The sequence below is a fragment of the Theropithecus gelada genome, chromosome 6, assembly GCF_003255815.1.
Source record: "Theropithecus gelada isolate Dixy chromosome 6, Tgel_1.0, whole genome shotgun sequence".
NCBI classification, from domain to species: domain Eukaryota; kingdom Metazoa; phylum Chordata; class Mammalia; order Primates; family Cercopithecidae; genus Theropithecus; species Theropithecus gelada.
Genome location: NC_037673.1, coordinates 154,351,626 through 154,378,769, shown reverse-complemented (window position 1 = coordinate 154,378,769; position 27,144 = coordinate 154,351,626). Strand labels below are relative to the sequence as shown.

General features: G+C 36.4%; 1 protein-coding gene and 1 non-coding gene across 4 annotated transcripts in view; one reads left to right on the top strand and one right to left on the bottom strand.

Moving 5' to 3' along the window:
- Positions 1-26,528, top strand: part of CLINT1 (clathrin interactor 1) — a 74,374-nt gene extending 47,846 nt beyond the window's left edge. For 2 of the 3 annotated variants that reach the window (XM_025387892.1, XM_025387889.1), the window contains exons 6-12: positions 2,698-2,875; positions 6,366-6,612; positions 8,422-8,491; positions 17,442-17,516; positions 20,788-21,080; positions 23,234-23,438; positions 24,821-26,528. In XM_025387892.1, coding sequence (XP_025243677.1) covers positions 2,698-2,875; positions 6,366-6,612; positions 8,422-8,491; positions 17,442-17,516; positions 20,788-21,080; positions 23,234-23,438; positions 24,821-25,167 — 1,415 coding nt within the window. In that variant the 3' untranslated portion in view covers positions 25,168-26,528. The remainder of the gene's footprint in view (positions 1-2,697; positions 2,876-6,365; positions 6,613-8,421; positions 8,492-17,441; positions 17,517-20,787; positions 21,081-23,233; positions 23,439-24,820) is intronic. The other variant, XM_025387890.1, reaches the window with a different exon arrangement.
- LOC112627175 lies at positions 3,304-3,410 on the bottom strand. The gene has a single exon (XR_003120042.1). It is a non-coding gene; the product is annotated as a U6 spliceosomal RNA (small nuclear RNA).
- Positions 26,529-27,144: the final 616 nt, after the last annotated feature.

Genomic DNA, 27,144 nt, shown 5'->3' with positions numbered 1-27,144 from the left:
GGTTTTTCTTTTTCTTTCTTTTTTTTTTTGACAGGGCTAATTCATAGGCAGTGCCACCAGAGTCAGCCACAAGTCAGTTTTTGAATTGGGCGAAAGTATTTCTCCTAAAGCGTATAAATAATGTTTTGGAGTTTCTATTTGGGGAAGTCTGAAGTTTTTGGATTATTTACCCAAGTAGTAATTTTATTCTTTAGCTTTTTGAAAGTAGTTATAGCAACTTAATGTGTTTTTAATAGAAATTGCTATTTGAAACTTATTTCCACACTATTCTTGCTTGTATCTTTCTTTTTGCCAGTATGATATATAATTATATCAGCTAAACTTAGAAAATTGAATACATTTTCAAACTCAAGTCACAATGCACTAACTGCAGTATCTGTATTAAAGGTAGAGTTGGATATCCTGTGTGTTTGCATCACATTCTTTTGCTAAGTTATTGTTCATGGTTTATATTATTCAGACTTAACTAATCACTATTAGCAGTTTTGTGTTTTTTCTTTTCTTTTTTTTTCTTTTTGAGATGGAGTCTCGCTCTGTCATCCAGGCTGGAATGCAGTGGCACCATTTCAGCTCACTGCAAGCTCTGCCTCCCAGGTTCACACCATTCTCCTGCCTCAGCCTCCCGAGTAGCTGGGATTACAGGCACCCACCACCACGCCCAGCTAATTTTTTGTATTTTTAGTAGAGATGGGGTTTCACCATGTTGGCCAGGATGGTCTCGATCTCCTGACCTTGTGATCCGCCCGCCTCAGCCTCCCAAAGTGCTGGGATTATAGGCGTGAGCAACTGTGCCCGGCCTGTCTTCCTTCCTTCCTTCCTTCCTTCCTTCCTTCCTTCCTTCTTTCCTCTCTCTCTCTCCTTCTCTCTCTTTCTTTCTCTCTCCCTCCCTCCCTCCCTCCCTCCTGTCCTTCCTTCCTTCCTTCCTTCCTTCCTTCCTTCCTTCCCTCCCTCCCTCCCTCCCTCCCTTTCTTTCTTCTCGATCTGTCACCCAGGCTGGAGTGCAGTGGTGCAATCTCAGCTCACTGCAACCTCCGCCTCCCAGGTTCAAGTGATTCTCCTGCCTCATCCTCCTGAGAAGCTGGGACTACAGGCGGGAGCCACCATGCCTTGCCAATTTTTGTATTTTTAGTAGAGACAGGGTTTCGCCATGTCAGCCAGGCTGGTCTCAAACTCCTGACTTCAAGTGATCTGCCCACCTCAGCCTCCCAAAATGCTGGGATTAGAGGCGTGAGCCACCATGTCCGGCCAGTTTTGTGTTTTTTCATTCTGACATTAGATAATGTCTTGCCAGTATCCAGTATCTTTAGCACTAATTCAGTATGATACTGACCATGCTAATCAGTTTGGTTTTCATCCACTTCCATTTTTTGCGCAAATGTGTTTCTTTCCAAAGTCTAGTTCATCACACTGTTGTTGAAATGTACATACACATGGTTGGAAAATCACTTATTTTTTAAAAATCATCCTGTTTTAAATTTTGTCTAGAAAACTTCATTTTGTCGTGTTTTCTTTAAGTTGGTGGTCACTTCCAGATTCAGTAAATATGTTAAAATCCTTAAACACTTACAGAAAATTTTAGCCTTGCAATTTTAGCAGGCAATTCAGCAGAATGATTTTGTTCAATCTCCAAAGGCTGTGTATCGTATCCTTTTAGATCCTAAAAGCAAAAGTTCAACACAAAAGCTTCATTAGCCACTTTTCAGTTATTTTGTTGTTCCTCATTGTCCTTCTTTTCTTCCAACCTGCCTTAATTTTGAATGTTTTCTTTTTTTAAAAAACCTCGCGTGCTCTCTGTACCTTCTACTCTTGCTTCTTAAGTTGAATTTGGACATGGAAAGAAAAGAATTTCATTTTGTGTCCGTAATTCCTATGTCTCCTTCAGGGCCCTAAGGGCAAAGACTAAAACAAATCTTGACATTTTGGGTTTTTTGTTTACTGCCAGGATCTATTCTCTGCATTCGCAAATTCACACAGAGGCTCTAGGTTTCGCCAGTCTCTGCATATGTTTGGAATGGATGTTTGAATTGGTTGACACTGTTCTGGACTACTGTTTGAGCATACTTCCTGATTCTAGCGTGTGTAGTTTTTGGTAGTTAGAGTAATCCTTTCTTTGTACAGTGATGACGGAATGCTTTCCCATCCTTTGAAAATTCATTGAATTATTATTTTAGTTTGATACTGAGGAATGACAGTTATTGAGACCGTTTAGGTTACTGGGACATGTGGCATTCAGAGTGGAGTTCCCTCAGATTGTATTTTTTAAGACACTGTTGCTATCCAATACTTTTCTGAAAATTGGGAAACCATTAAGGGACAGGAATAAAATATAACATATTAAGTGGCTTTTGTAAAAACAGAAAGATTTTCATTTCTCTTTTGCTTATATAGCTTGTGTTGGTTTTGTGTTTTCCACTGCTCCTTTCAGTAGCCTTTAAGAATTTCCTGATATGCCGTGCTGTGCATTAAGGTTGTGTAAGTATTCATAAACAAAAGCTTTTGAATCTGCATTCCTGCCACTTAATGACTGGCATTACATGCTATGCCTTGCTGTAATTGTGTTGATTCAGCACTGTGGGAGCTTTCTGTTTTCCTTTGAAAATGATTTTATTATGAGGAAAAGCCTGAGAAATAAGGACTTGTAGATACCTTTTGAATTTAATGTCCTTAGAGTTGCTTGTTTTTTAATGCTCTATATAGGTGAAAGATATGATCCTGAGCCCAAATCAAAATGGGATGAGGAGTGGGATAAAAACAAGAGTGCTTTTCCATTCAGTGATAAATTAGGTGAGCTGAGTGATAAAATTGGAAGCACAATTGATGACACCATCAGCAAGTTCCGGAGGAAAGATAGAGAAGACTCTCCAGAAAGATGCAGGTATTTTAACACTTTGTCTCCCAGGTCTCTTAGAAAGAGTCCTAAATTTATGCCACTGGGTTTTTGGTTTTTTGTTGGTTTTGTTTGGGGTATTAACATTATCTGAAATTGGGCCTTTTTTTTTTTTTTTTTAAATAGACTTCATTTGTTTTTAGAGCAATTTAAGCTCACAGAAAAATTGTGCATAAAGTACAGAGAGTTGCCGTATGCCCATTTCCCCTTCATAACAGGTTCTGTGAACATCTTGCATTACTATGGTGCATTTGTTGACAATTGAAAAGTCAGTATTGATACACTTATTAACTAAAGTCTGTAGTTTACATTGGGGTTTCCTATATTGTACACTTCTATGGGTTTTGACAAATGCATAATATTTCTCATTACTGTGTCTTATAGAATAGTTTCACTGCCCTAAATATGCCCTGTGCAGAAATGTGGAACAAGTCTTAAATGTGCAAGTCATCCTTGCACAGGGGGCTTGCTAATCTTCCCTGTATTGTTCTGGTTTTAGTATGTGTGCTGTCGAAGCAAGCACTGTGTAACTATTTTTAAGATGCTAGGTTATACACTACTTGCAATTAGTATTGACATACTTTCCATGTTGCCAGTGTCTACTTATTTTTGAAGTTGATCCTGTGTATTTTTATTCAGGCTGGTAGTCTTCCCTTGGATATTTTTTCCCCGGTAAAAACTTGTATAGATTATTTTGCATTTGGACCTTAGATGATCCAGGGACCTAAGATGTTGAGGGATAATGAAGTTTATATATTAAGTTTAATTAAACATAAGTTAAAGGATTTGAAATTTAGTGCTTCCTTGACATTTCATTATGATTCTGTGTCAGTGTGTACCAGAAAAACAATCCAAATGGATTTTGAACTGGTTTTTGAGAGCAGATCTGTATTTTTATAAACTACATTTTCTGATGGTAGGGCATTCGTATTTCATTTTACATGGAACAATACTTTGAACTTTGCAGCAGTCCCTTTTGTTCTTACCTACCAATATAGTTATAAACCAATTTTTCTGACAATATAAAGGGTAATGCATATAGCACTTAATTTACAAAGCAAATTTTACTTTGTAAATTTGACCCTTATCATTTGTGCCTCACAATATCTACTAGAGTAGCATAAGAATTTTGCCTTTATTGTTTATAAGTAAAACCTAAGATCCAGTCACACTGTGTGGAATTGCCTAAGTAACACAGTTAGTGATGGAACCAAGCCTTCAAGTGAGTTCTCATAACTAAATACCATCTCTTTTTTTTTTTTACCTTGTGCCAAAAATCTTAATAATTCAGAATTAGGGATCATTAAAAAGAGGCCCAAACAAAAATACAATCTAATTAGTGTATTTTTAGGATATTTTCCTATCTTTTAAATCCCTGGAATGTCTCTTCAGGAAATACCAACAGAATAATGACCATAATTTCAATAACGTTTTCCAAACCAAGCCAAAACTTATACAGGCCACAAAAACATTAATGAAGAAAACAACTCCATATATTTGAAATGGGCACCATTTCCCTCCCAGTGTTTAGTGTTTATAATTATCATATGCATACTTTTTCAGTATAAAAAAGCTAGATATATAGTTGTAAAATAGTTTTATTAAAAGTGCTAAAAATAAGTTCTGGCTCTTCAAAGATCACATTCCAGTTTTTCAAACAGTCTTGAAAAAGAGGCATTCCAGGGCAGGCTCAGTTCCATCACTAACTGTGTTACTTCAGGCAGGTCCACACAGTCTGATTGGGTCTTAGATTTTACTTATAAACAATAAGGCTGTGTAGGCTGGTTAGAAATCTCTGTGGGTTCTGTATTGTTACTTTCTCTCCTTTGCCCTTCTATCCTTAGTTTTTTTCTTTCTTTGTCTCCCTTCTTTTATTTCTGTTTCTCCCATGATTTTTATTTTTTATGTTGCCTCTAAGACAGGATCTCCTAGAGCTTCTAAATCTTTAATGAGTATTTAGGTTTAAAAGAGTGAAAATGCAGGGAACATGATTTATCATGATAATGATAGGACACACCAGGAACTTTTGATCTTAAAGTATGTGTGAAAGAAGAGTAGATTTTTTGACAAAGTTGCATGTGACCTCAATCTCAATGGCACGTCACCTGAATTTCATACTTACTGGTTCACTATTACATTCAGGAATTCTTGAACATTGATCAGATATGGAGCTTCCATTTATTTCATTGTGTGCTAGTCAGATTTATATTTTCAACTTGTAAACAAATTATTTTGCACTGAAATAAAATTGGGCACCAAAAAAGTAAGAAATTTCAGTTTTACTTATAGGACTGATGGGAATCTTCAGGTCATTTGTTGTTGAGAAATTAGTAAGGGCTTTTGAATGCGTATCAGAACTTGTAGGTTCCTATTTAACCTCTTTGCTCTGTGTGGGAAGTCATTCTTGTTGATCTTTCATTTATACAAGTTCCAAGTTAGTTTATATTTAAGTACAAGTTGCTGTGGTTCAGTCTGAGGTAAATTGTATCAGCAGTAGTCATAGTTTAAAGGAGAATTTTAAATATTATATTCCAGGATATTTATAAATTAAACCACCTGCTCTAAAATTAAGTAGTATAGGTAATGGAACTTGTTTCAAGTAATTTTTTTCTTTCTGTCTCCTACTTATATCATAAAAAAACCCAATGACTTGTTCCTGGAGAACAGATTAGGGCTGATATTTTCATTCCTAGCATATGAAAAACCCAGCTTTTACTCTTTAGTTTTTAAAATCTTTTTCACTATTAAAGAAAAAGGAAAGAAAATTTTTTTGAATGTGGCTGAAGGATAATTATCTTTAAAATATTTTAAATATAGTTGTTTTCTATAAAGCATTTTCCATAGTTATGTAAAAGTTTGATCTCCTGATACCATAGTAAAATAGCACAGTTGTAAAGTGCATTCCCTTATATTTTCATGCATTTACAGATAAGAGTTTAATTATTTGAATTAAGACGTATGACTTTTTTTAGCATCCATTGAAATTTTAATATTATGTACATATATTAGTCTTTGAGAGTTGATGCAGAATTGTGTTATAAAAGTGGAACTATAGCTATTTGCACACAATCCATGTCAAGAAAATAATCATCAAATTCAAGTGTTTGAACTCTCAGGGTCTTATCGTGGATTCTGATACCATATCCTGCTATTTTATTTTTAAATTAAGCTTAAATCTGTAATAAACAAAAACTTGAGTTATTTTGACATTTTTTATTTATGCACATTTATGTAAATACTTTTTTGTAGCAGTGTTTTAGACTTATATAGGATATTCTCTGTGTTCCCACTTCCCCTCCCCAGCACACACATATCATTATTCAGACAGCTTAGATAACATTCTGTTGATCCCTGTCAAATAGTCAAAGTTTGAAATTTTGGAGTTACTGCATTTGAAATTCTTTAGCTCAGATCACTAAGGGACCCATTTTAAAATAATCCCATCTTATTATTTTGCTTCATTTTTAATATCTTTTAGCGACAGCGATGAGGAAAAGAAAGCGAGAAGAGGCAGATCTCCCAAAGGTGAATTCAAAGATGAAGAGGAGACTGTGACGACAAAGCATATTCATATCACACAGGCCACAGAGACCACCACAACCAGACACAAGCGCACAGCAAATCCTTCCAAAACCATTGATCTTGGAGCAGCAGCACATTACACAGGGGACAAAGCAAGTCCAGATCAGAATGCTTCAACCCACACACCTCAGTCTTCAGTTAAGGTGGGAATGGCGGTAGTTTACACATTATACATGGTTTTATTTTTATAAACCGCTCTTAGAATTTCTGCATTAGTAGGCTTGGGCATTTCTAGGCAATCATATTAATTATATATTATCTGGCATGTATTACCCAGAGACATTAATAATAAGAAATCTCTTTGAGGGAAGAAACCTGTCCAATTGCTGAATAATTGTCTGGGTACTTTCTATGAAAGTAGATATGGCACTTTTGGTACATTTGGGGAAGGTTGTGAATCAGAATGTAGTGCATCTGTTCCCTTCTAGACAACACTGGTTACCAACCACAAATAGATTCACTAAAGAAAACATTGGAAGTATTTGGAAGTTTTAAGAAATGACAAACGAGGGAGTAAGAAGAGATATATAGGAGCAAGTTATCTCATTTAATGTAGAAACACTGCCTATAAAGGGAGGTGTGTTTGCCTCACAGTCATTACTGATTGGCACCAGAAGAAGCACTGCCTCTTGTACCATCTCCGTTTGTTTTTATTTACCATAGACATGAAATCCACCTACTAGGCCAAACCCTAGTCTTTTCAGCAGAAATCTGCCAAAGGGGGAGATTTGCCTCAAAAGACTAAATTATTGTTTTTATCACTTTCCCCCACTACTGTTTCCCCAGTTTGTGTCTTTGCAAGAGAAATAACTACAAGCTGGGAAAAACAATTTTCTAATGTATCCAGCAAATTGTAGGTGACTCTAAAAATAAAACCAGGCCTACTTAGTTGCAATAACAAATACCATGTCAGCTTTTGCCAGATATCTGTATAATTTTTTTAATAATAGATTGAGACTTTTATCACGTATCTTAAAGGATTTTAAATAAGTTTGTAGTATAGCCTGAATATATGACACTGTGCAATAAATATTTTATATTTGTAGTACAAGCTTCTTTTTTGTTTTCATTTACCCTTCTCCCCCACCAAAATGTCTAGAAGGTTGAAGTTACTCAACTCATTTGAATCTCTTTTTAAAGGTGTTTTGGAATCACAGTATATAGTATTTTAATCTTCCAAGTTCAGATCAACATGCCTAGGATCTTAGTGTTTCCCCATTGCCTAATAATTGAGTTCTAATTTAGCATGTATGTATCGAACATACAGGACATAGGTATTTTGGTATCAGGGTGCTTATTAGCTCTGTGGAGAAGACAAAAATAGTATTACAGGTATAGGCCTCACAGTTTAGTTTGGGAACTAAATATGAAACAGATTCCAGAATATATCAGATAACATAGAATTACACTAACTTGTGTGATACACAAACAATAAGTATTGCTAAGATTCATAGAAATTTAGAGCTGTTTAGGATCTTGACCTCTAATCCAGTGGATCTCAAGCCTTGGAATTATCTAGAGAGCTTTCTTGTAAACAGGCCAAGGTCTTGGCCTTTTTATTTTATACCTGGGCAATTGTGACTCAATATATTGTATGGGACTGGTACATATGCTAGGGTATTTTTTTTTTTTTTTTAATGAACTGATACATAGCATTAAGATTTGAGTGGGATCTGGCACTTAACGTTTTCCACAGTGAAATGCAGTCAGAAAAGTGAGGTAGGAAACAAAGTGTCGATGTTAAGAGACTTTTCACTGCTGGGAATGGAGTTACTTAAAGGTGCTTACTGCCTCTCCATAAGGATTCAGGGTCAGTACTCTTTCTCCAGAAAACCCTACCCTTATTAAGCTAATTACAGGTATTTATGTCTAAATTGAGAATTAGAGATGGATAGAGCTGATTTTAGAAAAACAATCTTTTCTAAGCTCCTGAGTTATGTGTGTGTTTTCAGACTTCAGTGCCTAGCAGCAAGTCATCTGGTGACCTTGTTGATCTGTTTGATGGCACCAGCCAGTCAGCAGGTAAGCTTCTACATTGGCCTTTTCTTTTTGGTAACCTTGGTTCGAGAGTCATTTTTTAAAATGCCAAATAAAAGATAGATTGAAAAATGAAATTATTTATTTGCATTGGGTTCATTTTTTATGTGAAATTAGTCTTGAGCATTACTTGGAATTATTGTGTTGTTACTTTTGCTTATCTTTTTATATGTACACCCATTTCTCTAAGTTATCCCTAATTTATACCTTTTTCTGACTGACCCTTAGACTAGCAAAACTTTATTTGTGGTCAATACTTATTGGTGGTTAGTAATAGTATCCTCAATTCATTATCATACTTACATTTTAATGACTCCTCATAACCTGATGTAGTGCATCTTCCCTAATTAATAATAAATAATATTTCAAGGCATCATGTACTTTTCTGAAATTTTTCATCAAAGATTTTGGAATCTGTAGTTTCCATTTTTACTTTTTTAAGATTAACTTGGAGGAACAAAAAAATTGCATTTAAGCTGTTGCCTTTACTTTCTTTATAAGCAAAATGTACTGCTCTGCACATTTTACCATCTTTCCCTAAATTTTAATTGCGGCTGCCTTGGGCATGCCTAGAGATCATTTAACTTTTTGTTCTTTTAATTCAACAAATATTTGTGGAACCAGACACTGATCTGAGTGCTTGTAAATGTTAAAACAGAGTAGTTGTTCTCATGCAAAGGTCAAGTGGAGAAAATAATTATTAATCAGTTACAAATAGTTATCTAGTGATAAACAATGGCAAGTGCTTCAGTCAGAGGAATGACGTTCTCTGAAAGTATATAATTACCAAACATATTTAAAGAGGGCGGCTAGGCGCGGTGGCTCAAGCCTGTAATCCCAGCACTTTAGGAGTCCGAGGCGGGTGGATCACCTGAGATCAGAGTTCAAGACCAGTCTGGCCAACATGGTGAAACCCATCTCTACTAAAAATACAAAAATTAGCCGGGCATGTGGCAGGCACCTGTAATCCCAGCTACTTGGGAGGCTGAGGCAGGAGAATTGCTTGAACCCGGGAGGCGGATGTTGCAGTGAGCAGAGATCGCGCCATTGCATTCCAGCCTGGGTGACAACTGCGAAAAGCTCCATCTCAAAAAAAAAAAAAAAAAGGGATACAGCAAAAGAACTGTTTACCTTGAATTCTCATAGATGGGAAATCATCAATCCCATCTATGGTTTGGGATTTCTTCAGTTTGATTTCTAGTGTGTGCTAGATTTTGAGTCATTTCTGATCAGTTGTTTTCAAGAAAATTGGTATTTTTAGGGTTGCATTGGATGATTATGGAGTTTTAATGAACTATTGTGTGACATGTCAGAACAGCTTAACAAATACAACTTCTGTTTAAAGACAGTCTTTTCCAAGCCTAAGTTCATTTCGCATTAAAATGTAGACAGTAAGATTGGAGTATGACTAATGTGCAAAGTAAATTTATTATTCCCAGTTGTGTGTAATGATTTTTCAAAGCCAAATTGTGGCTCTGCACAGTGGCTCACACCTGTAATCCCAGCACTTTGGGAGACTGAGGCAGGCAGATCGCCTGAGGTCAGGAGTTTGAGACCAGCATGGCCTACATGGTGAAATCCTGTCTCTACTAAAACTACAAAAATTAGCTGGGCGTGGTGATGGGCACCTGTAATCCCAGCTACTCAGGAGACTAAGGCAGGAGAATCGCTTGAACCTGGGAGGTGGAGTTTGCAGTGAGCTGAGATCACGCCACTGCATTCCAGCTAGGGCGACAGAGCAAGACTCTGTCTCAAAAAAAAAAAAAAAACTTTAAATTAACATTTAAGTGTAAGTCTATGATGGAAATGACTTTTCATTGATAGTTTAGTATAATTAATATAATATAAAGCCCCCTGTTATTTCCTCCTCCTCACATACTATGTTAAAATATTGGATTAGGCATGAACTTTATTCAAGCAATTCTCCTGCCTCAGCCTCTCGAGTAGCTGGGTTTACAGTCACCTGCCACTGTGCCTGGCTAATTTTTGTATATTTAGTAGCATTTCACCGTGTTGGCCAGGCTGGTCTCGAACTCCTGACCTCAGATGATCTGCCTGCCTCAGCCTCCCGAAGTGCTGAGATTACAGGCGTGAGCCACTGCACCTGGCCCAGATATCTGGTTTGACCCCTCCCCTCCCCTCCCATCCCCACAACCTCTGCCTCCCAGCTTCAAGCGATTCTCCTGCCTCAGCCTCCTGAGTAGCTGGAATTACAGGCATGCGCCACCACGCCTGGCTGATTTTTGTATTTTTAGTAGAGACAGGGTTTCTCCATATTGGCCAGCCTAGTCTCGAACTCCTGACCTCAGGTGATCCACCTGTTTCAGCCTCCCAAAGTGCTGGGATTACAGGCATGAGCCCCTGCGCCCGGCTGGCCTACTTTCTGAAATTCTTCAATTCCCTTTCCCTTTTTTCTGTAACTGCCAACTGTTCCTAAAATTATTCTTTAAACTTGATTGGACTGTAATGCCCAAGGTTACAGACAGCTACATTAGTCGTTTAACAATTTATGTGATATATTTTTATATGTTTAAGATTTGAACTGTAGAATTAACTGGTAGTTAGCATGTAGTCATATAATACAGATATAGTGTCACAGAATATCAACTATTTTGGACTTCCTGGTGTGAAATATTTAAAGGGCCCCTTTCATGCATCTGTAGAAAGTTTTAATGGAGCAATCAGAGAAGAATTAACTAGGAAGGTCAGATGGGTGGATATAACTTTTCCTCCCTGACATCAAGATTGCTTTGAACAGAGAGAATTATTAAATACCAACATGCTTCCTTTACTTGGCAAGGAACCTTTGAGTGGTTTTTCTTCTCTAGTGCAAACAGTAGTTTGACTAATTAAATAGAAGTAGCGATTAATATTAATATAGTAACTGAGAAAGTTTGAATGAAATCTAGAAGGTTTCTTGCCTTTATTTTGTCTTAATAAAAAGCAACTAATAAGATTAATATTAGAAGGATTTTTAAAAATTAAAGTTATCTCCTATTTGAAACCATATGTTTAACCAGTTTGTGCAGTTCCCTCTTAAATCACTACATAAATTTAGTTACTCCCAATCTCTATTTAAATATTTTAATAATATCTTTTAAATTGAATTCAGCAGTGAAAGGAAATTGGACATTAAATCTTTAGCACTTACACATGAGAAGGTATAAGAATCTACCATATTAACATTGGTATTTGGTTTGTCATTTGGGTGTCATTTACCAGATGTGCCCATATTTATAATAGTACCATCATGCGAGTAATGTGGGCACTAACTGTAAAGCTAAGCAGATATGGCATCTGTACCACTCACCAGATAAATATATCCTCTGAGAAAATGCTTAGATTTTCCTGTGTGTGTCTGTGTGTGTGATTACATGTTCTTAGCATTCTCAAAAGTATATATGGTAAAATCATTGTAGAATATCTTACCAAGTTTAAAAATATATATGTAAAACCTATCAAGATTTACTTGAGACTATCTTATATCTCAATAAATATCCCATTGTGGTGATATTTTTAAAAAATCTGTACTCAAATAGTGTTTCAGTGGCTTTTACATAAAGTACCTTTCTAAGTAAACATTCTAAGAAATGAAAAATAATTTAAAGTATAGTCATGGACTGCATAGTATGTGACCATGGTTCCATATACAATACTATATTTCTACCATACCTTTCTTATGTTTAGATGTATGAACACTTTCTATTGTGTTATAGTTGCCTACAGTATCCAGTATAGTGACATGATGTACAGATTTGAAGTCAAGGAGTGATAGGCTATACCTTATAACCTAGGTATGTAGTAGGCTAAGTAGGTTTGTGTAAGTACACTCTATGATGTTTGCACAATGACAAAATTGCCTAATGCCCTAATGCAGTCTGTCATTAAGAAATGTGTGACTATATTTAGAAAATAAGCCAATTGGAAATAGAATGCCAAAAACTGTGCCATTTCTTTTTTTAGTTGATCTCACCTCTTTAAAAAGAAGTCCAACTTGTCCCTTTTGTCCTTTTGTAATTAAGAAATTTAGGTCTTGATTAACATACTGTTACACAAGATATTTCTAGTACAATAAATGAGGTTGAAGAGAAAATTCAGCATAATCAATACAGATAGAACTTAAATGACTTGCAGTATGTCTTGATTTTTTTTAAGTTAAAAAGAAACATTTGAAAGGATTAAGGTATATCAAATCCAAAATGTGTATTACATTTACATTTGAACCAGCTACTTTGTACCCAGTAATCACTAGTTAGTTGAAGACATTTACATGAACATGTAAATACTCACCTTGTTCCACTCTTAGTACACCAACTTATCATTTGGGTAGTGTTGTCTCTGGTTTTAAACTAAGTTTACTGAAAATAAAATTTTTTCAGTATATTCTCTTTTTCACTGATTATCAAAAGTAATGCATGCTCAATTTGGTGGAAAACAAGTGATTTGCCATAATTTAGACACATCAAGTATTAATCTGCTGAATATCTTTTTAAAATACATTTTCTACATATTCTATGAATGTAGTTACTTAAGCATTTATTATGTGGCCAATCTTTTTCAGGTTTTTAGATATGACTTCATTTGTTTGGATTTTTCTGGGTTTTATTCATTTCTTTATGTATGTTGATAAACTGCTTTTCACCTAAGATCTCACGACCATTTTCTTATGATAGTTGGTATTCTTTTATAACGCTTTTCATTGCTTTATAATCTTACATTGGGTGGCTGTATTATAATTTAGCCAGTTAGTCCCTTGTTTTCTAGACGTTCTTTTTTTATTTTTTCAAAATTTTGTAGCACAATAGCATCTTTTAAAGCTTTTTCAGTTTGGTAAGAGAAAACAATATTTCATTTTATTTTGCATTGATGATTGAGTTTGAACACTTCATATTTTTATAGGCCAGTTGTTACTATCTGTTCATGTTCTTTGTTTATTAGGAGTATTCATCCTTATTGATATTCTAAAACTGTGCATTATAGATAATAACTCTTTGTCATGTATTTACATATTTTATTGTACTTTGCCATTGCTTTGATGTTGTGTGTATTAGAATTCTTCATGCAAAAGTTTGTCTTAATGTGATCTAGATTAAATTTTTTTGTCAAAGAAAATTTCCATTTGTTGTTTAAGTACTGTCTAGTTTAGCTGTATTTTCTTGTTCACAGTATTGCTTTGGGAAATAACATGTTCCCAGCTGGTGACTGTAAATAACCTCCTTGCTGCCCTGAAAAGGCAGATGGAAATGGCTCATTTATAATGACAGTTCTCATGTGGGAATCTTGAAGGATAGCTTGTTGTGAAAATCAGCAGTCTTCCACATGCAGCAATTTTTGGTAGAGTCTTATTTATATTCCTTTAGAATATAAATTTAGATAGAAGTTATCTGGGAAAATGCTTAACTATAGAAAATGAATGTGGAATTTGGTATGAGTATCATACATATAGATATGGATAGTCCTAGGAGAGAGAAACATTTTCTAAATAAAGAGATTTTTAATTTTTGAGACAGTTTTCAAAGTTGAAGATCACATTTCTTTTTTTTTCTTTCTTTTTTTTTTTTTTGTGAGACAGAGTTTCGCTCTGTCGCCCAGGCTGGAGTGCAGTGGCCAGATCTCAGCTCACTGCAAGCTCTGCCTCCCGGGTTTACGCCATTCTCCTGCCTCAGCCTCCCGAGTAGCTGGGACTACAGGCACCCGCCACCGCGCCCGGCTAGTTTTTTGTATTTTTTAGTAGAGATGGGTGGGGTTTCACCATGTTAGCCAGGATGGTCTTGATCTCCTGACCTCGTGATCCACCCGTCTCGGCCTCCCAAAGTGCGGGGATTATAGGCTTGAGCCACCGCGCCCGGCCGAAGATCACATTTCTTAAAGTACCAGTAAAAGCATAGTATGTGGCACTTTAAAAGATTAGAGAGAAAAAACATTTTCAGAGAAAGACAACTTCTATTTGTAAAACAGTTACATGCATCTTTCCATTCTTTGCTCCCAGTATTCTTAAGCTACTCATGTTGAAATCAAAATCCCTGTAATATGGATGGAGAGGAATACTATTTGCGATAGATAAGTTATGAACATCATATATAATTTCTGTTTTGGTGATAGAAGGAGGATAATTATCTGAATTACTAAATACAGGATATGTCAAAAATAACATTTCTTACCAGTTTGAAGTTATGATCTACAGCTTTTATCCTCAACGTGTATTTTCTTTGTAGCCTAGACTGAATAAGATTTGAAAATCCCTAACACCGCCAGGCACGGTGGTTCATCCCTGTAATCCCAGCACTTTGGGAGGCTGAGGCAGGCAGATCACCTGAGGTCGGGAGCTCGAGACCAGCCTGGCGAACATGGCAAAACCCCATCTCTATTAAAAATAAAAAAAATTAACTGGGCATGGTGGCGGGCGCCTGTAATCCCAGCTACTCGGGAGGCAGAGGGTGGAGAATCGCTTGAACCTGGGAGGCGGAGGTTGCAGTGAGCTGAGAGCGTGCCATTGCACTCTAGCCTGGATGACAAGAGTGGAACTCCGTCTCAAAAAAGAAAAAAAGAAAAGAAAATCCTTAACTCCTAACTTGTTTGGTATAATAAGTTATATATCGATGTTTATTTACTGCTTAAATGAAGCAAATTAAAATAATCTTTAATTTTTAAATCCCTTAATGTTGTATTAATTGATTGATTATCATTCTGTTACCCAACAGTATACTTGACCAATGTTTTTAACATGAAGGAACTTTACAGAAAACAAACTTATGAATACTAAGCAGCAACTGTTTGAAGCATTCATTTACTTGCTAGATTTTATTAATATGTGTGCTTGTTTAAATGGTTTAAACATATAACTCATTGAACTTTTGTGTTCCTTGTCACATTTTATCACAATGTTTGTAACTTTAAGGAAGAGAAAACCAGATCACTGTGATACTCTCTTTTAGATGAAGTAAAAATTAGACTAAGCTGTAGTGTTGATAGAATTGAAGCACCTTCACTTTGGTTGGCATTAGTCAACTGGTGAGGGAGGATATATATATGTGTGTGTGTATGAGCATGTACATCTGTGCTGAAGCAATGAGGAATTAGTTATGCCTGCTGATAGTTACCTACAGTAAATGTGCATTAAACAGAAATACCAAGTACACACATATCAGAAACTGATTTGTTCCTTTTATTACTGTTGGCCATATATTAGGAAGGGGAGATGGTTCTAGTTTAATTAACCCAGTTGAGTGTAGCAGATGGAGCAGAATGTCTTGCAGCGATAAGACAATTCAGAAATGGCACCAGATGTTGGAAGCTGTCCCTGGTGGTGTTTGAGTGCAGCCCAGATGTTCCAGTCCCACCTGGCTAGTTTCTAAGCACTGCAGGCTAAGCAGCTGTGATGTAACCTGTATAATGTTCACATAACACTAAAAGCACCATAATTGAACTGCTGTAGACTTCTAAGGTTGTGACTATTAAGAGGTGAAATCTTTAAGGACAGACAAAAGTAAGGACAACTATTTAAAGTTTCAGATATTGGGCTATTTCACTACCTAAACTGAGAAAAAAAGGAGTATTACTTGAAATAATGTTATAATTGAAATTATAGGTAAAAGTAAATATTCTTACCCATGTAGTATTTACAAATATAATTTTATGTCAGAATGTAATGTTACACACACAGAGGTTGATTTGCAGACTTACAATTTGGGTCTTACCCTTTTAAAAACACCTATCTAGAAGTAGCAAAAAAGCTATTTTTTTTTTCCATGCATTAAAATTACAAAACACAAGTATTTACTCTTTTATGGAGTAAACACTACGGGGGGAAAACATCCACCAAAACTATTGTATTGATATTTCTCCCTCTCTCTGCTTAAAATAATTTTTTTGTTTTGTTTTGTTTTTTGTTTTTTTGAGACAGTGTCTCACTGTGTCACCCAGTCTGGAGTGCAGCAATCTCGGCTCACTGCAGCCGCTGCCTCCTGGGCTCAAGCAATCCTCCCACCTCAGCCTCCTGAGTAGCTGGGGCTACAAGCACGTGCCACCATGCTCAATTTAATATTTTAAGGTTTTGTAGAGACGAGGTCTCACTATATTGCCCAGGCTGATCTCTCAACTCCTGGGCTCAAGCAATTCCCCCGCCTCATCGTCCCAAAGTGCTGGGATTTACAGACATGAGCCACCACACCAGACTCTAAAATGATTTTATACAAGTGGACTTTATCTTTCTAACTTTTTATTTTTAAAAATTCCAAACGTACAGAAAATTTGCCCCATTTTCTTTATCTCTCTCTCTGGTTCTTTTTTATTTGTTTGTTGTGTACTGTTTGTTTCATCCATATCATTTGAGAGGAAGTCGCAATCATGACATTTTGCCCCTAAAATACTTCAACCTATATTTCTTTACAAGGACATTCTCCTTTACGATCGTGATATAATCATACTTGGGATTTAACATTAAAACAGTATTAATGCTAATATACAGACCACATTCAGATTTCCCCAGTGTCTCAATTCTGTCATTTCAGGATAGCAATTAGAAAAAAATTTGGGGTCCAATCAAAGATCCTGCATTTTATTTACTTGTTTTGTGAATATCTTATTCCCCAGCAGCATTTTACTCAGGTTTTAGAATCCATCGAAGACTCTTATAAAGAGCATAATTGGCTGGATAAGTTGTATTCTTTCTACATTATGCTCGTGAAATATTAGATAATTTTAACCACAGATACAGTGTCATTTATCTTACTAGATACGGGACTGAGGAACAGAAAACAGTCTATGGTAGCTCATAGGGAACATAGTGACATGAAAATCTAGGTCAACAGACTAGCTTTTATGAGGCATCTGGGCCTCTAATATTAGGTACTTTTTGTGGCACTAAAATGGCCTCCAGAAATTATTTACAATTGTTCTCTAGTTCTAACAGTTTTACCTTTTTCTTAACTTCTAGGAGGATCAGCTGATTTATTCGGAGGATTTGCTGACTTTGGCTCAGCTGCTGCATCAGGCAGTTTCCCTTCCCAAGGTATGATTCTATTTGATTGGCCAGAAGTCTGGGGTGGTAAAAAGGTTATTAAAAACAACTCCCATTCCCCCCAAGTCAGCTTCTTTCTGTCATTTTTCTACTTGTAGTATTCATAATTCATAATTCCTAAAGAACTTATTCACAAGGTGTTTTATTGGGCAGATGCCTTAAATGTGCCAAATGAATTATTTTGGTCACAGACTACCCCAGTACATCTAAAGAAAATTGCCCGTATTCATAGGTGACTCTTGTTTAGCTTTTTTGAAAGGGAAAGGAGGATGTGAGTATCTCTAACTAATCTCATTTTGTTTAATAGCAGCAAGAATATCATGGTTTATGTTTAGTTTAGCTTATGATTTTCATGAATGAAAGTTAGGGACATGGGGATCAGACCAACTATCTTACTGAAATGTATTCCTTTTTTAATTTAGATATGTTAAAAGTATTTATGTGAAAAATAACCGAACTTCGTTTTGACATATCCTAAAATAATGAGCAGTTGAACCTCAGGCAAAACTTTCTCATTCTTTATTAGAATAGAATTTTAAAACAAAAAGCAGCATTCAAACAGGATATGGACTTAAACATCAAGGATTGAGGTGAAAGGCCTGTTTCTTTTTTTAATTAATATTTTTATCTTATTACCTACCCCTGCCATATGGTAACTGTTTAACTTTACGAAAGCCTCTGAACTTTCAACTTTTTAAAACTAGGAACTGTGTTACTTGTCTTGGTTCTTTTTGAGGATAGTGTCTATAGAGGTATGTATTAGGTTGGTGCAATTATCGCAGTTACTCTTGCACCAACCTAATAAAATAGGGGCTACATTCATTAAGTGTCTTTTTAATTTTTTTTAAGGTTGTGAACTGAAGAGGTTGTGTTATTTGTTTTATAAAATCTGGTCAGTCTGAAGTTTGAGAGAGAATATTTTTAAAATTTAGCTATGAGAATCTTTTTTTTTTTTTTTTTTTTTTTTTTTTGAGACGGAGTCTCGCGCTGTGTCACCCAGGCTGGAGTGCAATGGCGCGATCTCGGCTCACTGCAAGCTCCGCCTCCCAGGTTCACGCCATTCTCCTGCCTCAGCCTCCGAGTAGCTGGGACTACAGGCGCCCGCCACCACGCCCGGCTAGTTTTTTGTATTTTTAGTAGAGACGGGGTTTCACCATGTTAGCCAGGATGGTCTCGATCTCCTGACCTCGTGATCCACCCGCCTCGGCCTCCCAAAGTGCTGGGATTACAGGCTTGAGCCACCGCGCCCGGCCTAGCTATGAGAATCTTAAACATGAGGTGAGGCAGGGAGAAAAGATGTAATTTAACTGAGCTAGTGTTGTTACTGATCACAAGTCAAATATTGCCGTTATATTAAACTGGATTAAAATTTATATTTAGTAATATTTAGTAATATCTGGTTAGGTTTGTGAGGAGTTAGGAAAAAAGATACATAGCTTGTAAAATGGTTTGGGGTTATTTTGACAACTTATTTTTGTAAATTCCAAGTATTTTCCAGAAACTAGAATTGTTGAGTGATTTTCTGCTTCATTTTTAAAGTGTGATTATGCCCTCTAAGGGTTGACGCCTTACTTTAAGGCAAACCAAAGTGGAAGGTAAACATTACCCTTATTTTACAGCTTCCCTGTCTAATTCTCAAAGTTTTTATGTATATAAAGTTGCCTACTTTGCAAATAATTTGAATATGTTAATGTTGCCTAAGTGATACATCTCTTCATCTGTATGCATGTGATTAATATGACCTGACCACCATTATGCAGGGGGCTGAAACCATTGCAACAATGATTAATCATTTCTGAACAATACATGCCCCACTAGAAATCTTTTCCTCCCGTGATTAATCATTTCAGATATGAAGTTTTCAGGTGGGGCAACACATTTTGCCCCAGTTTCCATTCATATTCTGCATTATAGATCAAACAAATAGAAAATCAGCATAAAGTTTACATTGATCCAACAGCCTTACTTAGTTTAAATTGTTTAATATCTAGAACTAATTGTAAAACTCTTAATGCGGTCTCTTTAAAAAAAAAAATAAAAAAAGAAGATCAAAGACATGTATTAGTAAAACCCTGAGGTAAAGAATATTAGTCCAATTCTTATATTAAATTGTTAGTAGAACTTGGAGTTTCTAAGTGAATTATTTTCTCTTTCAAGGGTGCTTACATTTTAATGTGGTAATGGAAGAATGTATTTTTAAAGACTTCACATTATTATTCTCTTGATATTTAGCATAATGAGACATGATATTGTAGTGGTTGGTCACTTTTTAGGCTAGACAAAATGTATTTCCAAGTTGTAAATGAACATGGAGTGCAAAGAGATGGTGTTAATTAACTTGGAAGGTACATACTTACTATTTGCTTTCAGATGACAGTTTTTATGTAGCTCTTTCTTCACCTTTTGCTTTTTCAAATTCCATTTATTCATATTTATCTATTTGTTCCTTTCAATATAAGAATTGATTAGAGGTTAATTGATAAGACTATAGCGATTAAGAGTATGGATTTTAGGCATTCAACCTTACACTTGCAAAGTATAGTGATAGGGTTTTGCTTGTTTCTGGCTTGGTTGTGTTTTTTAATATTACATGAGTTTTCTTCCTCTCTTTTATTGTAAATAAACAGTCCCAGTTGAAGCAGGCAATGTGCTAAGGTTATAGCCCTTGTGTTGTCAGTAGAAGTATGGCCAAATAAGTGAGAAATTCTTTTTTTTTCTTAGACGGAGTCTTGCTCTGTCACCCAGGCTGGAGTGCAGTGGCACAATCACTGCAGCCTCCACCTCCTGGGTTCAACCAATTCTCGTGCCTGAGCCTCCCGAGTAGCTGGGACTACAGGCGCGTGTCACAATTCCCAGCTAATTTTTTTGTATTTTTAGTAGATACTGGGTTTCACCGCGCTAGCCAGGATGGTCTCAATCTCCTGACCTTGTGATCTACCTGCTCGGCCTCCCAAAGTCCTAGGATTACAGGCGTGAGCCACCAGGCCTGGCCATTTTTTGTGTGGTAAATTCAGTATGTCACCTATAGAGCTGCCAAGAGATGGATTTTCCTTTATATTTGGAAGGATTTTTTTTTCTTTGCCACCTTGTTAACTCTCATGTAATATTCATGAGGAAGAATACTGTCTAGATGGAGATGGTACCTGCAGATGTTAATCTGGGTGGACTCAGATCAGCTCTAATTTGTTTCAGTTCATAGATTGTTATATTCGTTCTGTGCATTTCATGAAGTTTCTTACCCTTAGAGTTATTTCTGTCTTAGTAACAGCAGCAAGTGGGAATGGAGACTTTGGTGACTGGAGTGCCTTCAACCAAGCCCCATCAGGCCCTGTTGCTTCCAGTGGCGAGTTCTTTGGCAGTGCCTCACAGCCAGCGGTAGAACTCGTTAGTGGCTCACAATCAGCTCTAGGCCCACCTCCTGCTGCCTCGAATTCTTCAGACCTGTTTGATCTTATGGGTTCATCCCAGGCAACCATGACATCTTCCCAGAGTATGAATTTCTCTATGATGAGCACTAATACTGTGGGACTTGGTTTGCCTATGTCAAGATCACAGGTAAGTTGTCTGGTTCCCTTGGAAGTTGTTACTTATCATCTTTGAGATGCTCTAACTCATCTAATAATAGATTAGTGTAAAACAGAAAAATAGGCAAGTCCTTTTTATGTGTATGAATATGTGTCTGTGTGTATGTATATATATACATGCATCTGCACATTTCATTTACCTTAAACTCTTTCCCCTAGCATAGTCATTTGCATTCTGGAAGGCAAGACCTTCTCCCCCATCTTGTAGTCACTGTAAAGCCAAGCATGGTGCCTTTGTACAGAGGAGGAACATGACAAAAATTTATTCTTATAACAAATTGGTATTTGATAGTTTTTTTAAATTGTCTTTAAGAAAAAGAAATAGGCCAGGTGCAGTGGTTCACCCCTATAATCCCAGCACTTTGAAAGGCTGAGGTGGGTGGATCACGAGGTCGGGAGATCAAGACCATCCTGGCTAACACAGCAAAACCCCGTCTCTACTAAAAATACAAAAAATTAGCCAGGTGTGGTGGCGGGCACCTGTAGTCCCAGCTACTCAGGAGGCTGAGTCAGGAGAATGGCGTGAACCTGGGAGGCAGAGCTTGCATTGAGCCAAGATCGCACCACTGCACTTCAGCTTGGGTGACAGAGTGAGACTCTGTCTCATTTAAAAAAAAAAAAAAGGAAAAGACATAGAGATATTGTTTCACTCATGGCAAGTATCTGTTTAGTAAAATTTCTGGTCATGTCCCTAAAGAAATATCACTGATTGGTTGTAAATAATCAGTGCTAATATGGAAAATTATTCTGTCAAATGGTGAATGTTCTTCCCAATTCTGGACCTGCTGTACATTATGTAAGTGTTTTATAGGCTCATCTTTCAACTTTCATTTTCATAAAGAAAACTAAAATGGGAGCTTCTTAATTCACTATTTTATTTATAGTTAAATCCAGATTACCTAGTACTAGCTTAGAATTCAAACAAGTGCAGGCTTGGAAAATATGTGTCTGAGTGGTACCAGGAACTTGCTATTTTTGACTCAAACTATTGAGAATATGTGTTTATGATGCTAATTACTCATTTTAATGTGTAGATTCTTGTCTTTGGGGTATTAGGATGAAGGAAAAGAAGAAAGAAGCAGAAAGGTGACTGCTCTGTGTGTAACAGAAATAAGACCTAATGTATGAGTTAAGCATAAAGCCAGTCTACTTTATTTGCAGTCTTAATTGTAACTGTCGTAATTCTTTGCATTGGTACATTTTTAATTATTCTTCCTCTTCTTGTTCCTTTTTTCTGTCCTTTTTACAGTTATCCTCAGTAACCATTAGGAACCTCTGCTTCTTTCTCCTGAATTTCTTCTTTCTCCTACATTGGTCCATATACATCAAGTTCATTTAGTGTTGCTCACTTTAGGTAGTAAAAGTATACACAGAGCAGGGAAATGTCAGTCAGGATATGTGAAATATAAATTGCTTTTTCACGGTTTTGCCTTATATCCTTGTATAATGTGAGATGTCACATCCTGAATTCTCTGTTGTGTTGTGTTGTTTTGAAACAGAGTCTTACTCTGTCGCCCAGGCTGGAGTGCAGTGGCACGATCTCTGCTCACTGCAACCTCCACCTCCTCGGTTCAAGCGATTCTCCTGCCTTAGCCTCCCAAGTAACTGGGACTACAGGCGTGTGCCACCATGCCTGGCTAATTTTGTATTTTTAGTAGAGATGGGGTTTCATCCTGTTGGCCACGCTGGTCTTGAACTTCTGACCTCAGGTGATCCGCCCACCTTAGTCTCCCAAAGTGCTGGGATTACAGGTGTAAATCACCGCGCCTGGCCTCTGAATTCTGTTTTGAAAGGATAAATTTCCACTTGTGTATCTCCTTAAAGCTATACTAACCTAAAGTTGGTAGTTCCCCTGGGCATTTGCCAGGAATGGTGGCTTCTAGACTTTGAGTGTTGGGAGAATAATTGTTAGTGTAGGTAAATTGTTGGTTTTATCCACCTCAAATCTGATTGGGACTTCAGAGGAACCTCTTTGGCAAGCTAATGATTCAGGGTATTGAAGGCATTAGGATAGAACATTTGTGGTTCTCTTTGTTTCAGAAGGGCATTGTTGTGATTAAATTGCCATCTGATAATTTTTATAGAACAGATGCTTAATTTTTAGAGCACTTTTCTATTTTCCAGCCTTTGCAAAATGTTAGCACAGTGCTGCAGAAGCCTAATCCTCTCTATAATCAGAATACAGATATGGTCCAGAAATCAGTCAGCAAAACCTTGCCCTCCACTTGGTCTGACCCCAGTGTAAACATCAGCTTAGACAACTTACTACCTGGCATGCAGCCTTCCAAACCCCAGCAGCCGTCACTGAATACAATGATTCAGCAACAGAGTAAGTTACCTTAAGACGTCCCACTTCTTTGTGTACTTGCAGTCTTTTGCCTTAATGCCAGGACTACTACAAACTATGAAATAAAAATACATCACATAAATTGTAACTAACAGCTAACCAAATGCCTGTTCACTTAAGATATTTTCACATAATATTTACTGGATATTCCTCCTGGCACATTGAATTACTTTATATTCTATTCTTGGCCTGATAACATTTATTGTATTGTGGAGAGTTTTGAGGACCTGATCACTAAAACAAAAATTTGCTATACAGATTTTTTTAAAAAAATATAGGCAAATATGATGGACAAACAAAAATCGTCTGATTCTGCCATTGAGGGGTAATCACCATTCATACATATTTCTATCTTTTCTTTTTTCTTTTTTTTTGAGATGGAGTTTTGCTCTGTCGCCCAGACTGGAGTGCAGTGGCGCAATCTTGGCTCACTGCAGCGTCCACCTCCCAGCTTTAAGCGATTCCTTGCCTCAGCCTTCTGAGCAGCCAGGATTACAGGACATGTGCCACCACACCCAGCTAATTTTTGTATTTTTAGTAGAGACAGGGTTTCACCATGTTGGCCGGGCTGGTCTTGAACTCTTGACCTCAAGTGATCCACCTGCCTTGGCCTCCCAAAGTGCTGGGATTACAGGTGTGAGGCACCACGCCCAGCCGCTTTCCATCTTTTCTAAGCATATTTTTAATACTTAGGATCATTCTCTCTATGTTGGTTTGTTTCTTGCTGTTCTTATTCAACATTAAGTCATCATTTTCCCTGTGTGAAGTAATATTCTTAGGAAAAATGATTGTTAGCGCTTGATAGTTATCATATTAGTGTATGATTTCCCTTGCTAATTATTTCAGTTGTTTCCAGCTATTTGTTATTATAAATCAAGATTTTATATAAATCTTCATACTTCGGTTTTTTTCCTTAATAGAATGTTCTAAAAATAAGTCAATGGATATAAACTTTTAAAACATTTTTGTATAAATCTTCATACTTCTGATTTTTTTAATAGAATGTTCTAAAAATAGAATATGTCAAAGGATATAAACTTTTTTAAGATTTTTGATACACACTAGTTCTTGACAACTTGTTAAGTAGGATTTAACAGAAGGTTTTGTAGGAATGTTTTTAAGTTGGCTGTTTTTCCCCAGTCTACTCTTACTGTTTCTACATCTCTGGGGAACCACAGCCAATAGTCACTGAATATATTTCTCAAGAGGAACCAGTGCAGAGTAATTGACTTCTAATAAAATCACTGTAAAGGAATTTTAATGGGGCTAAAGAAGTACAGATGCTCAAGAAGTTATTAGTTCTCTGCTCTGTGAACCTAAGAATTTATTGTGGTAAAGTTCTTCTGTCTGTTTTCTTCCGGTAGATATGCAGCAGCCTATGAATGTGATGACTCAAAGTTTTGGAGCCGTGAACCTCAGTTCTCCATCGAACATGCTTCCTGTCCGACCCCAAACTAACACTTTGATAGGGGGACCCATGCCTATGAGCATGCCCAATGTGGTGACTGGCCCCATGGGAATGGCCCCTCTTGGAAATACTCCAATGATGAACCAGAGCATGATGGGCATGAACATGAACATAGGGATGTCCGCTGCTGGGATGGGCCTGACGGGCACAATGGGAATGGGCATGCCCAACATAGCCATGACTTCTGGAACTGTGCAACCCAAGCAAGATGCCTTTGCAAATTTCGCCAATTTTAGCAAATAAGAGATTGTAAAAGAAGCAGATTGAAGAATTTTTAGCTGTGGAGATAGGTGATGTCGGGATGGAAAATGCTAATCAACTACCCTTTCTTTTATCAATTAATTAAAATCTACATAAAGAACCAAAAAGGCTGTTTTATAAAAGTGAAATATCCAGTATTTCAGAGGGCCAGGCAAGAGCACTTCAGATGAGGCAGTCAGAATCATTTTTTTTTCCAGTGAGGATAGACCACAAGTGGGTGGTGAGGCCATTGAAAGCCTTTATCAACTGAGGAGCCCATTTAACAGCATAATTTGTGGGAAGATTGGAATAGGGCTGAATAAATGTGTTTGAATCTCTAATTTTATACTTTCTTTTCCTGAGGAACTTGATTTTTCTGTCCCTGGATCGCCTTGTCATAATTGGGTCTGTTCCTTTTACTACCACTCTTGAGTCCATATATGAAATCATTAAAGTTGGATGATCAGTTTTTTATAAAAATATATATTTTTGTCCAAAAAAGGCATACATATGTGATTATGGCTAAATCAAAGGTAACTGGAATGTATATACTTTTGCTAATGTTCCAGCAACACTGCTATTATACTATCCAAATTTTTATTGTAACGAAACCTCTTTAAGCAATTGGTGATCGCTATGGGACTTTTCCCACATCTTCTGCTGTAATTATCCTGTGCAGAACTAGGAAAATTTTTTTTTCAGGACTGCTCTATGGTTTCCTTTAAAAGAAAAAAAACTTCTGTTTGTTTTTAGTTGTCATTATTTACAATTTGCAGTGATTAACTTGGCAAGGCTTCCTTCCGTGTTTATCCCTGTAGCCATCATTTAAGTCAGGAACACTCAAAAGAGAAAAATATTTATTTTTTGGGGGGAGTGTCTGAAAAGGTAAAAATCCATTAAAACCTTAAGTTAAATATAAATGTTACAACTCAAATGTTTGCTTTTAGATTTTATACAGTATTTGTTTCGTTTTGGTTTTGAGTGTATATAATACAGCATTAGCAGTATGGTTCCAGTAGAGGAGTTAAATATATATTATTAAAGGAGACCTGTAGCAGTCAAAGATTTTATTGATTTAACGACAAAGGAAATTAATTAAAATGTTTTCATTTTTCTGCTGTAATTCTGCATTAAGCTCACATGAAAATCATGATTCTAGAGTTTGGAATGCAAAATTAATTGTTTTACCCTCAAGCTGGGAATATTTTTCAAAATAAATACTATAATATAGATATCAAATTATTGCCTCCCCATGTTATGTTGAAAATTTTTTTATTAAATTGATAAAACTTTATTTCCATTATATTCATAATGGTCTGTTATACATAACATTAAAATGTTCATTAAAATCAATGTTGAACTGCTTTTTCTTTCATTCTGTTAGACATTTGAGACCATTGTATAATTTGGGCAAAGTAATTTTTATAAATAATTTAAAATTATTTAATGACTTCTCTATTCTTTCCTATCAGAGTCTACTGTTAGGAATTAAAAATGAAGCAGCAAAGATATCCTGACCTGCTCCATTCTTGCTAATGTTCCATCTACAACATTTCTAATTAGGCAGAAATTCATGTACTTCAGCTAAGTGGTAATGAAAAGTGATTCATTTGCTGAATAAGAGATGAGAGAGAGTGTAATTAGCTGACTGCGGTTTTTAATCTTTCAGCAATTCAATGTGTTTAACTTAGTTTGAAAGAATAGGAGCTTTCAAGTGTTGTTACTTCAGAGCAATCAAGCCACCCTCTGGTGGCAGCAGTAGAATATGGTCCCTGATGTTTAAAACCTAGAATCTTAAGTAAATTTTTTCTTTAAGAAGTGTATCTTCACTTTCTCAAATATGTGGCAAATTCTTAGACGAAGTAAATGTTTATCTGAACCTTTGTGTTTTAATTCTTTTTCTAATCAGATTGACCTCTAAAGCATTTCCTGTATCATGCCCTCCTATGTTATCTTTTTTCTTGAACGTCAACTTAGAGT